Source organism: Gekko japonicus, unplaced genomic scaffold (assembly GCF_001447785.1).
Source record: "Gekko japonicus isolate JY-2015 unplaced genomic scaffold, Gekko_japonicus_V1.1 scaffold1827, whole genome shotgun sequence".
Taxonomy (NCBI): domain Eukaryota; kingdom Metazoa; phylum Chordata; class Lepidosauria; order Squamata; family Gekkonidae; genus Gekko; species Gekko japonicus.
In genome coordinates, this window is record NW_015169834.1 from 172329 (window position 1) to 185669 (window position 13341).

A 13341-nucleotide genomic window follows, 5' to 3' on the forward strand; every position below is an offset into this window, starting at 1 on the left:
AAGGTAAGATATGGGGCATGGACCCATGCACTCTAGCTGACCTTTGAAAGTTTGTGCTTACCAGTACTCTGCCAGTTCCCCAATAGGTCCTTGTCTGTATGTTATACTGAGCTGTTTGGCAAGTATTTAGCCCACCTTTGTAGTACAGCATGAGTTCAGGGATGACATGTTGTCTCCTTCCCCATCTATGAGCTTGGGAGGCAGCTGTATTTGTGTGTGTTGTCCTTCCTTCCTTCCTTCCTTCCTTCCTTCCTTCCTTCCTTCCTTCCTTCCTTCCTTCGGAAGTCATGGTTGACTTCTGGCAACCCCTAGTGAGGCTAAGACATTTCAGAGAGGTGGCTTGATATTACCCGCTTGTAGGTTGCCCTTCCAAGTACTTGGCAGGGGTCGGCCCTGTGTAGCTTCCGAGATCTGACAAGTTAGGGCTTGTGTGGGCTGTCCCGGTCAGCACTTGATCTGTCTTTCTGAGACATTCCGTGAACCTCCAGATTAGCGCCAGCTTTTTCGATGGGGGCAGGAGACATCCCTGACCTGGTGCTATACTTCAAAGGGTCTCCATGCACAGTGGGAAGGCTGGTGTGGCTTTCTGCCCCTCTGGATGGTGGAGTAATGCTTGCTGTGGAAGAATCATTTTTGAACCCTTGCTTACAGGGAAAGCTTTGCATGATCACAGGAATTAGGCCGTTTTAGTTTTCGATAAGGTAGGCTTTTCTGTTGAAATGTAGATGGAATGCCCAGGGCCGCTTGCTCTTTGCAGGTCTAGTTGCATTGCAGCTCAGAGTTCTAGAACCTCTATCGTATCTTCTGTCTATTTAAAACCTCTTTCTCCCCCCGTGGATCTCCCAAATTGGTTTACAAAAAGTTGATAAAACAATAATGGGAATTAGCCTACCTTCTCCCTGAAGGCAACTTCAAACAGCATACTTACACCTAGTGTTCTCCTCTACCCTCAATAGCAACCATCCTTCTCCAAAAATGGTCACCAGGGAAATCCGGCAGCAGACGGCAATTAACAGGACGCGGGGCTTCTCCGCCAGGCTGGCGATCCAAGTGTAGGGGGCCACTTTTACCATCCTTTCTTCTTTCCAATGACCTGAAGTGGCAAAAAAGATGGTGGGGATGAGGTCACATGCTTACCAAGCCCGAGTTTTCTTCGTTGTTACTGGTTCATAATGGTGTAGCAGATCTGATGTAAATAGTAATACTCTTCGCCAGCTGCCAGCCCCTGGAGAACGAGCAGCAGCAGAGGGCAGGGAAACGTGAGGGAGGGGCAGTGCCGCTGAATCACAGACCTAGAAGAAGAGAAGAGATTGGATTTATACCCCGCCCTTCACTACCCAACCACTTTTACCATCCTTTCTTCTTTGCAATGACCTGAAGTGGCAAAAAGGATGGTTGGGAGTTTTCTTTGTTGCTTCTGGTTCATAATGGTGTAGCAGATCTGATGTAAATAGTAATACTCTTCGCCTGCTGCCAGCCCCTGGAGAATGAGCAGCAGCAGAGGGCAGGGAAACGTGAGGGAGGGGCAGTGGTGCTGAATCACAGACCTAGAAGAAGAGAAGAGATTGGATTTATACCCCGCCCTTCACTACCCGAAGGTGTCTCAGAGCGGCTTACAAACTCCTTTCCCTTCCCCTCCCCACAAGAGACACCCTGTGAGGTAGAAGAAGAGATTGGATTTATCCCCCGCCCTTCACTACCCAAAGGAGTCTCAGAGCGGCTTACAAACTCCTTTCCCTTCCCCTCCCCACAACAGACACCCTGTGAGGTAGGTGGGGCTGAGAGAGCTGTTGACAGAAACTGCTCTTTTTTTCAAGAACAGCTCTTATCAGAGCTACGGCTTGCCCAAGGGCATCCAGCAGGTGCAAGTGGAGGAGTGGGGAATCAAACCCGGTTCTCCCAGATTAGAGTCCTCGCACTTAACCACTACACCAAACTGGCTCTCTAAATTGTTCCTCCTCCCAGCTTTGGTATCTCTCTTTCTGCAAAGGCTCAAATGGTTCCATGTTTTTTTCCCCTGCCAATACTCATGTAGCAATTGAGGAGGCATGTGTTTTCATGGCTTCTTCCCAAGTGCAACTCAAGAGAATGTACTAATGTCTTTCAAAAAATCGTGTGACAGGATGGATTTTCTATAGCGCAAGCAACTGTTTCTTCTTCTTCTTCTCTCAAGTAGCCCAATTTTGCAATTCTGTTTTTCACTCTTTATAAATGTAATGCGGTTCTATCAGTCCTGAAATAATCCAGTGTACATTTCTTCTCTGTGTTACTTATAGGCTGCAACTGCGTTTGTTATGTTTCCGGTTCAGATTATAACCACCGTTGACTCTTGTGTGGTTCAGCTTGATTATCTGGATGGAAGATTGCTTATCTCTTCTCTTACTCGTTCTTACTTATGTGATACAGAGAGGTAAATAAGGATCTAGGTGTAAAGTAATTAATTAGCAATAGGTTTAGTTTCCAGTAGATCATCTGAAAAACATTTTTTTTGTGACCTGATTATTTTGCACTGAGAGAACTATATTGACGCATGTATCTCTAAAAACACATTATTGTATTCTATAATCAGTGCAGGCAGAAACAGCTCTCAAAACTTACTGTGTGATACTGCTTGGTCTTCAGTAAAGGGCAGTTCAGTTACACCTATGAGCTCTTCTATTTCCAGCAGCACTTTGAATGTAAAATTGTGAGAGTAATAATTCTGAGGGATAGATGGAAGTGGCAGAACCAGGGTTATTTTTGGGCAGGAACGCACAGGAACGGAGTTCCGGCTCGCTCCCAAGTTGGCCACGCCCAGCAGGAACCATTAGCATAATAGGCCACACCCAACAGCAGAGACTCATTAGGATTGGCTACATTAGGGGTGTGTGGCCTAACATGCAAAGGAGTTCCTGCTACAAAAAAAGCCCTGGGTTTTGACAACAAACAAGGTAAACAGAAGAAGAAGCAAAAGGTGGGTGTGGCTGGATGACCACACTTCTGGTGACACAGGGGTGTGGCCTAATATGCTAATGCGCTGTGCTGTCATGGGTGTGGCATAAGATTTAATTGCTTCTTTTGTAATTTTAGTATTTTACTGTTTTATTGTTATTATCTGGCGTTATGCCCCTGTTAGCCGCCCTGAGCCTGCGGGGAGGGCGGGATAGAAATTCAAATAAATAAATTTCTAAATGCATAGTGCAAAGCACTGTATCAAACTTCGAAGTTAGTGGGTTGATTCCTGCTTCTTCAATCAGCTCACTGGTGTGAGGTGCCTTCCTCCAGTTTTGAGAGGTTTTTTTGAAAGAGCTGCTTGCATTAGAGTAAGACTGCTTGTGCCTGAAGGAGGAGCCAGTAGAGCAGAGCAGTAGGATTCAGCCCATAGGTCTAGACCCCCTCGTATCTGCAGAAATATGGCTTCTGAGGAGTCCCCCCCCCCTCAAGAAAAGCTTGGGGTGTGTGGAATTAGTGTTTTGCTTTAGGAGGGGGAAATCAGTTACCCCTCCCTTGGGTGTACAGAAATTCCGTGTGGGAACGTAACACAATGTTCTATGTTAAAATTATACCATAATACCATAATCTATGTTTTCTTTGTTATATTCACTATTTATATGTTATAGTCACTAATTACTTTTCCTGTAATAAGTAATGTTTTGGGTGAATTAGGGAGAAGTTTTGGAAAATTGGAAACAAGGAGCGAGATGGGGAATACGGAGCCTGTTTTTTCCCAGCTGGAAGACGTTGTGGAAGCCAGCAGCCTTTAATATATTGTGCACGACCTGGTTCGCGGATGTGGGAGGTGAACTTTGATGGAGAGGTGTTAAGTACGCATCAGTTCAAATCCCTCCTGTCATCACCGCCTCTCCCTGTTATTAGTCTGAGGTACTGATCATGGCAACACCGTCGTCCATAGTTCATTTTCATTTTGATTGCAGTTCTTTCTGAGGGAAAAAAGTATATTATTGTGTGCTGTGGTTGTGTGTATTTAGAGACATGAGATCACACACATCTTCTACAGTGATTAGCAAGTAGAAAAGAAGTCCTTAAATATATACGTCCTGGATTTTGGGGAATTAACTTGGTTGTTTTAGTCATGCCGGCCACATGACCACGGAAACGTCTTCGGACAGCGCTGGCTCTTCAGCTTTGAAACGGAGATGAGCGCTGCAACCCTAGAGTTGGATTCGACTGGCTTTCGAGCAAGGGAAACCTTTACCTTTAGAAACAAACAACCACAACATCATTGCAAAGATTGCAGTCAGCCTATTCTCTAATCTAGTTCCATTCTAAATGTTCACCAAATATGGACAGGTTTTTTAAAAAAATCTCTACACAACTTGAAATAGGATCAGATGTTCAAAACAATCCTGTGCCCAAACCTACAGCTGTGTCTTGATGAAGTATGTTGCTTGAGGTGATTGTTTTATAGTACTGGGTTTTATTATTATAATTTTTGTTGGCTTTAATTGTGAACTGCCTTGAAGTCTCTGAAATGGAAAAGTGACATTTAAATAATGGAACAGTCAAATTAGGTGATTTAAACAGATAAGTATCCCGACAAAACTGAATTACTTTTTGTTTACTATTTTTTCTTAAAAGGACAGATCCGGAGTACAATGTTGCCTGTTGTTCCTCTCAGTCTTTGGCTTTTCCCAGGCTTCTTTATTTGAGGTAAACACATGATGCCGATGCTTTGGTTGTTTTATCACAGCGTTAAAGATGGAGAAAGAGCAGGATTTCAGATATCTTTCCAAACAAGTCATGTTAAATAGTCTCCTTTGCAACTGACTCAAGTGGTTAAGACGCTGAACGGCAGGCTGTGGAAGGTCGGTAGTTCAGCAGTTCGAGACCCGAGTGTGCCGCATGACGGAGTGAGCTCCCGTCTCTAGTTCCAGCTCCTGCCAACCTAGCATTTCGAAAGTAAGAAATTGCAAGTAGATAAATAGGTACCACTTCGGTGGGAAGGTAACAGCGTTCCGTGCGCCTTGGTGTTTAGTCAGCTTTAAGAAATAGATTCTTTCACAGGCTGTTGTGTTGCCCAGCAAGGAGCTTTGTGCTCTCTTATGGACATAAATGAACTGTGTGTAAAATGTGCAAAGGGGACTCTGATGTAAGGTGACCAGATTGTGATGCCAGCAAGAGCCTGAGACGATGTGCCCATAGTTCCCGAGGTTGCCCCATTCCAGATGTACCCCTAGACACATGAAACACTCTAAAACAGCCATCTGCCATTGCTGTCTAAACTAAGGACTCCCGATGCCATTAAAGAAGTCTTTCTTCATCACACTGGCACCTTCACTGCATTGAGGGCACAAAAGTCTCTTTCCCACCTTTCGCTTGACATTTCCCGCCTTTCGCTTGACATTTCCTCATCCATTCCAGGAACTGGTTCTGCAGCCCTGAGACAAAGAGCACAGTAGGTGCTAGCCGATGAGTCATAACGACCCTCGAGGTGTCTCTGTCACAAGTTCAGTTAGAATCCAACATTGACCAACCCCTAAGCCCTTTTCCCATTGTGGACGTGACTTTTGGAACGGACCACCAAGGGGTTGTCTCAAGGGAGGTGGCCAGCAAAGCCCTCCCCTCAGAGCCCCCATACAAAAGTGGGCACCCAGCAACATGCTCGCGCTCTCTCCATGCTCCCCGCGCTCTCTACACCCCCTCTTCGCCCTCTATACATCCTTTCTGGCTCTTTAGCTTTTAGCTCTTGCTATCCTGAAACCCACACTGCCTCTTTAAGACTCTTGGGCTGCAGCCAGAGTCTTCCACGTGCTTCTGCCAGTTCAGAGCACCATTTCCATTTCCTAGCATAATTCTCATTCCTTATTAGTCTCCCTTATTTTTCCACTGGGACGCATCATCTCATCAGGACAGGTAAATATTGCCCCCCAACGATCTCCTGCTCATGCAAACGTCTCTTGATTGTCTATCAAATTTTCCTAGAAGCTGTATAATTGTGTGTGTATTGTTTGTGTGTGAAGAATCTCCAGTAAAAGGAAACCATTTTTATACTGAAAAAAACAAACAAACAAACAAACAAACACAAACACCAGATAATTTGTTGCCAACAAGTAAACTATTCAACAAGGTCTTTAAAACTTTGAGGAGTGAGGCTTTCTTTTCTTTTCAGTTTCTGCTTAACCACTCAAGCATAGGTTTCTGAGTTTCACCAACACGTGAAGTTTAGAAGGCAGGAACATACAATCAAGTCCCCTACATCTTTCTTTATACACAGACTAGGGATCGCTCCTCTTTTCTAGAAGCTATTCCCTACGTAACTAGGCAGGGATCACTTCTCTTTACTAGAAACTATTTTGCTCTTGGGGGGGCTTGATTCTCTGACTCTCTTAGCCTCCTTCCCAGTCCACAGTCAGTGCTTAATTGCCTCGTCTTCAGCTGTCAGTCTCCAACTCTCATTTCTTAACTGACTCTCTCAACAGAATTCCGTTCAAACAGCCTTTCACTCAAAGGTTCTTGGGCTCTTTTAGGCATTGACCCTTGACAGTCCATCACAAGAGGCATAATTCAGAGTCAGGTCATGATACAGGTGATTGTGGGACTTGATTTTCTGCTATCCTATTTCCTGGCCTCAAATATCTTGTTGGAGCAGCTGTTTGTCCCAGTGCAATAAACATGTAGGTTACTTGTGTGGTGGTTTTGTACTTTCTCCAGTATGGGAGATAAATAGCAGCTCTTTGGAGGGATATGAGGTTGAGGAAATGGCATAGGGGAAAGCATTAAATGACACTAACCTCCATCATTATTCATAGCCAAATCGGTGATGGGAAGACAGTGTGACTATGGTCTGTCCACTGACAATGCTCAGGAAATCTATTCACAGATGTCTCTGTATCTTGTCTATTGTGGTCCTAAACTGTCATAAAGCTCCCTCTTATTGCTGCTCCTGCCATGGAAAAGGCCTCACTACAGGAAGGTGTCTATTCAGAAAAATTTCCTTAACTAACCAGAACCTCCAGCAACTTCATGTCTTGGACCATGAGACAGATATTGTGCACTTAAAATTAAAAAGATAAGGAAATCTTGTAAGATTTGGGCTATACATTTGGAAACAGATTATTGGTCAAAATGACAACAACATTGAAGTGGGTTGTAATTTGCTACTGAATCATTAAATCCAAGTAGCAGTGAGTCTCAGACAAGTGCTCAGTACACAGCAACACATTGCAAACAAATAGTAGATTTTTGATAAAGCTTGATTTATTTTGTCCAACATCTTTTTCAAGAGTGCCATCTCCTGAATATATAATTCTTGGCACTATTTATTGTGTAGTGTTGCCTGTGGGTCTGTCCACTTGCCCAGGACTTGGTTTATCTGAGCATTCATACAGGTAGTCCTTCTCTGAATCTTTATTACTTGTACAGATTGCCATCTGGCTTATTGGAAGTCTTATGTTTGTAATCATGTTTTAATTGTTCAAATTGGTGGGATATTATTGCTGTTTACTGTTGTGACCCGCCCTGAGCCCAGCTGTGCAGAGTGTCATGGTAGAGCCAGGCAGGCAGGCAGACAGGGGGAGTCACCATACAAGTCCAAAGGTCAGCCGGGAGAGCAGTCAGCAGAGCATTAAACAAGTCCCAAAACACCAGACAAAGCCGTAGTCAAACGTTACCAGAGGTCAGAGTACAGGGAGCAAAGCCGAGGGCGTGGTCAGGTTCAAAGCTGGAAGTCAGGAGCCAGAGCAGTCCAAACACCAGCCGAGTCCAAAAGCCACAGAGTCAAACAGGAATCAAGGTGCAGAGCTTCTGGTTCTACGAACGAGTTTGCCAGCACAAATTGCTCATGGCCAGAGGCCCTACTAAATAGTGCTTTGGCCCATTAACTCATTAGCTCCTTTGTGCGAGGTCCTGGCTGCTGTTAAAACTCAGGGCTCAAGGTTCTCTGCCCTCTTGAGCGTGCTTCTTTTCCTCCTGACGTCTCTGATCCCTAAGCCTACTTACAGGTGGGGGAGATGCAGGTGGTGAGCTGCTTATGGCCTGCTCAATCCCAGGTGCAAACCGTCCTGTAGTTGACTCAGATTGCTGTGTATCCTCCTCAGTACTTACAGTAGGTGCAGATCCTGATGCTTCTTCAGCTCTTAAAGGCACGGAATCCTCCCCTCTTAGGCTGTCAGGAGCTGGCTCTGGGGCTGAGTCAAGGGCAGGCATGACATTGGGGGAGGGTGGGATGGAAACCCAAGCAAATCAATCAATCAATATATTATACTTTTTTTTTTAGGTGTCAGAAGAAAAATGTCAATTGAGAAAGTTATATAGATACCTGTTTTTGGTGCATGGCCATGTTTTTAGAAGCTGCTGCGTGCAGCAGTTTCCAGGCATGCAGCAAGCGGTGTGACTTTTCCTGCAAGGCAGTGTGTGCTTTCAGTTCTTTATCACCGTGGGGGAAAGCAGTCTTCAGTATTGTCGTACAACAGAGTGGGCTGAGAAACGGGTGGTTTCGCGTTTACTTTCTTTTATGTGGTAAAGCGAGGCTGCCTCTTGGCATCATCTCAGCCTCCCCTACTCATAACATCTGCTTCAGTGACCTATGCTGTTTTGCTCTATGAATGTCAACAGGGCACTGTAGTAAAATGGTGTGCTATTATTATCTGACTAACATCCTGCAGGAGATGCGGTGGCTCAAGTGGTTAAGACGCTGAACTGCAGGCTGTGGAAGGTCAGTAGTTCAGCAGTTCGAGACCCGGGTGCCGCATGGCGGAGTGAGCTCCCGTCTCTAGTTCCAGCTCCTGCCAACCTAGCAGTTCGAAAGCAAGAAATTGCAAGTAGATAAATAGGTACCACTTCGGTGGGAAGGCAACAGCGTTCCGTGCACCTTGGTGTTTAGTCATGCCGGCCACATGACCATGGAAACGTCTTTGGACAGCGCTGGCCCTTCGGCTTTGAAACGGAGATGAGCACCACAACCCTAGAGTCGGATTTGACTGGCTTTCGAGCAAGGGAACCTTTACCTTTACCTTTAACATCCTGCAGGAGGCATTATGGACTGCCTTTAATTCCCCCCCCCCCTTTTAGTTGCCATCTTGCTCTGATTGTTCTAAATTTCAAATTTAATTTAAATTTGGATTTGAGATTGGACGTTTTAACGTTATTGTGTCTCTTTTATGTTGTAACCACCGTGAACCCACTCTTGGGGTAGGGTGGAATATAAGCCTAATAAATAAATATGAACTAACATGTGAAACACTGGGAAGCTCTGTATTCATGTTGACACCTGTGATCATTTTTTTAGACATCGAGGATATTGCGGTGTACAAAAGTGAGCTCTTCTGTTTACACTCCAGTGGAAAAGTTTCTCATCTCTCCCTTTTGACGGCGGAAAGATGTGTGGACCGTTTGCTTAGAAGAAGCTTGTGGGGTCTTGCAGCCAAAGTCTGTTGCCTCTTTCAGAATTCGGTGGTTTTGTGTCGGGTAATAACTTTTGTGACATTCGTTCTTTTAATGATTATCTGAAAGTAAATTCCACGAGTTGATCATTATTTCATTGTAATAAAGGTGTCATATAAAGTGTAGCATAGAAGTAACCAATGGTTTCCGTTTTCGTATAGCTTAATATCACTTAGATCTGCTTGTAATCAATGTTCCCTCTAAGCTGTGGAAACGTTTGAGCAAAAATTCTACATTGTGCGCTACTGTTATTAAAGTTCTGAGCGAGTGATTTGGCTGCTGTGTAAATTAGTCTACTCTGGAGCCATCCTTCCTGAGCTACAACAAAAATCTGTGAGCCGGAGGCTAGAAAACTGTGAGCTAGCTCACACTAGCTCAGCTTAGAGGGAACACTGCTTGTAATACATTGGCAATTTATTGTCCCTCCCGGTAAAATTCAGTGATATTTGTTTTTTGTTTTTTTAAAAATGACATTTTCATTTTCCTTATCAGGCGAGAAAAACCCTTCCAGTAGATAAACTAGAACATCTGAAATCACAGTTGGACCTTTCAACAGAAAGCCATATCATCAGTCAACTTGAAGAACTGATTTCGAAGCTTGAACCTTTAGATTCTGCTTGCAGTAGCAGGAGGAGCAGTATTTCTTCACATGTAAGTATATTCAGATGGGGTTGCCATCAGTCAGAAACCGCTTGACAACACTTCACACACACAAAAGGATATTCCTGTATGGATCCTCAAAGAAACAAGATAAAGGTTTAAATTATTCAGTTTTCATAATCTGTACCTCTGTATTTCTTACAACATTCTACTAGTTGCCTGTGTTTCATTAGAGTAATGTTTTAAAATTGCTTTGTAAATGTGGTATTGATTATATTGGTGACTATATGTCTCTGGCGTAATACCAGATTTGATGGCATTTGCAGTGTGTTGTAACGCAATGTTTTGTCTATAGTAAATGACATTTGTGTAAATGTGATCTCATCTATTGTGTTCCTACAAATCCTGATTCTGCTATTTCAAAATACAGTTAGACAGCATATCATTGTTGTTGAACTAATGTTACATATAGGGTGCCGTCCTAATCGTATTTTGAACTTGCAGAATCAGTTTGTAGAAACACATTCATAGACAAGATCACATTTACGTGAACATCAGCGGTCATAGACAAAACATTGCATTATGATAATGGATTTTATGGGTGTTTACTTTTGGCTGAATCATACCTTAACTGTTTCGGTGTATCCTGAATTAGGTTGTGATTTGTAATGATAGGATTTTGATGTTCCTGTTATGATTTTTAATAGGAAAGTTTCAATATACTAGATTCTGGAATTTATCGCGTCGTTAGTCGAAGAGGCAGTCAATCTGATGAGGATTCTTGCTCATTACATAGCCAAAACCTATCAGAAGATGAAAGACCAAAGGAATTTCCTGCACATCAGGATGAAGAACAGCTGGAGCTTGGTAATATAAATGTATATGAAATACTTTCTGTGCGCACAGTATATAATTGGGGATTGGTAGCAGGGCTCTTTTTGTAGCAGGAACTCCTTTGTATATTAGGTGACACAACCCTAAATGTAGCCAATCCTCCAAGAGCTTACAGCGCTCTTCTTACAGGTGCTACTGTAAGCTCTTGGAGGATTGGCTACATTAGGGGTGTGTTGCCTAATATGCAAAGGAGTTCCTGCTACAAAAAGAACCCTGGATATGGGCCCTAAAGCCAGATCGGTGACTGTTCCAGTTATTTATTTGGTATCAGTGGGGGCTTCTGCCAGCTTCTGTGAATTGTTATCTTTGTCATGTGTTGCAGCAGTCCCTGGGAATGTTGTACTTCTCATTCAAATCATTTTGGCATTTTTCTTTTATGGCAATTGGGTAGCTCAGTTGTATACAACTAATATTCCATTTTAATTACGATGTGCAAATGAAATACCTCGCAAAGTAAGAACATAAGAGATGCCAATGTTGGATCAGGCCAAAGGCCCATCCAGTCCAACACTCTGTATCACACAGTGGCCAGAAATACCAGTGCCATCAGGAGGTCCACCAGTGGAGCCAGGACATTAGAAGCCCTCCCACTGTTGACCCCCCAAGCACCAAGATGACAGAGCATCACTTGCCCCATTAAGAGTAAGAATTGGATTGCTGGTTTGGGCTAAGGTTAATCCAGAGCAGTGTTCAATAGTAGGCCATCTAGATTCCCTCAGGTTAGTAACGGATTAAAAGAAAGCTATGAATGAATGCCCATTTTGGCAATTAACGGGAGTATCCTGTGAGGTCTACCGAGTGGTGTGTATTAGGAGATCTGCTAATGCCAGTTGATGGGAAGGAAGGTGGTATGCTCTTCTCTCAACTTATACAAAGGTGTGAAGTGTGTTGTGCTGTTTGAGTTGCTCATAAACACAGTCGCATTCTCTGCTGTGTGGTCACAGCTGTCCTTCAGGATTTGGTCCTGCTTCCTTGTATCCAAAGTCTGGGTATCTCCATTCTCTCCATCCCAAATCTCACTGAAGTTCGTAAGCATCTGATTTCCAAAGATCAGCAGTTGCTGATAACAGTGCGGTTTTATGCAGAGTTGCCCTGAGCTGTCAGCTGATTTCATTGAGACGGGAGTAACTCTGCATAGGAAAGCAGTTAGTGTTTTACCAGTAGTAACAAATTATTTGTGCATATTGATACGTTTTCTCGTAAGCATCTGATTTCCAAAGATCAGCAGTTGCTGATAACAGTGCGGTTTTATGCAGAGTTGCCCTGAGCTGTCAGCTGATTTCATTGAGACGGGAGTAACTCTGCATAGGAAAGCAGTTAGTGTTTTACCAGTAGTAACAAATTATTTGTGCATATTGATACGTTTTCGTTTGTTGGAGATTTCTAAATCTGAGATGATTCACATTTTGCTAATGTTCTACTCCCTCTATAGAATGATAGTGGTTACTTGGGTTGTTAGTTTATTTTTGTTGATGAAAAGGAATATTATTTTGTTGTACGGGAAACTGCATTGCGTTTTTGTAGAGGAAACTGCGTTGCCTTTTTCTTGCCGTGAAATGTTCAACAGTTGTTACTGGACGGTCTCTCTTAACCACTGTAAAACCGCACTGGCTAAGTAATACTGCACAGGGCAGTATCAGCTAAGTAATACTGCACAGGGCACACTGAATAAGGGTTACGGGAAATTAATCAAAAATAAGTTTGAACTATTATTAGAAATGGCAGTACTGACGTCCTCGCTTATTGGGGAAACAGTTTTACCTTTAAACACTCCCTGTGTGTATAAACGTGGTAGTTTTCTGCTGCCACCAGGAATTAAAAACCCAAATTCTCTCTCTTTTGGTAGTATGACCTAGGGTCTGGGCACTTCAGAGGACTAGGTGGCCCTGAGGAAGTACTGTACTGATTTCTGGGATAAGTTTGAACAAAAATTGATTTATTTAATAAAGAACAAAGAAGGTTACTGGCTAATTTGAACAGTTGCTGAAGAAAGGAACTTGTAAATATCACTGGCAAAGCTTGGTGCTACAAACAGTCTCTCAGACTCCAAACTCCACTCTGACAGGCTTATACATTCAGTATAAATTTATTTAATAAAGAACAAAGAAGGTTACTGGCTAATTTGAACAGTTGCTGAAGAAAGGAACTTGTAAATATCACTGGCAAAGCTTGGTGCTACAAACAGTCTCTCAGACTCCAAACTCCACTCTGACAGGCTTATACATTCAGTATAATCTCTCTCTATCTCATATATATAGATAGCCACACAGGGTAGTCTCTTTGTTTTATTCACACAGAATAGAATCAACTCAGTCACACAGACTAAACTATTGGTCTTAATCACACAGAAAAAGACTCAAAATTCCAAAATTCCACTATGTTCACTCTTCAAACTTCACACACGGAATCCTTCATAACTCTCAGAGTCACACAGACTCTCTTCAAAACTCTTCCGTACTTGTCTCT

At 43.2% G+C, this 13341-nt stretch overlaps 1 protein-coding gene across 1 annotated transcript in view; it reads left to right on the forward strand.

Annotated features, from left to right (window-relative positions):
- HPS5 (Hermansky-Pudlak syndrome 5) overlaps positions 1–13341 on the forward strand; it is a 61687-nt gene that overhangs the window by 13980 nt on the left and 34366 nt on the right. Inside the window, exons 6-12 of the mRNA XM_015417284.1 lie at positions 2277–2410; positions 3646–3861; positions 4579–4650; positions 5810–5853; positions 9227–9405; positions 9874–10032; positions 10689–10848. Of these exons, the coding sequence (XP_015272770.1) occupies positions 2277–2410; positions 3646–3861; positions 4579–4650; positions 5810–5853; positions 9227–9405; positions 9874–10032; positions 10689–10848 (964 nt within the window). The remainder of the gene's footprint in view (positions 1–2276; positions 2411–3645; positions 3862–4578; positions 4651–5809; positions 5854–9226; positions 9406–9873; positions 10033–10688; positions 10849–13341) is intronic.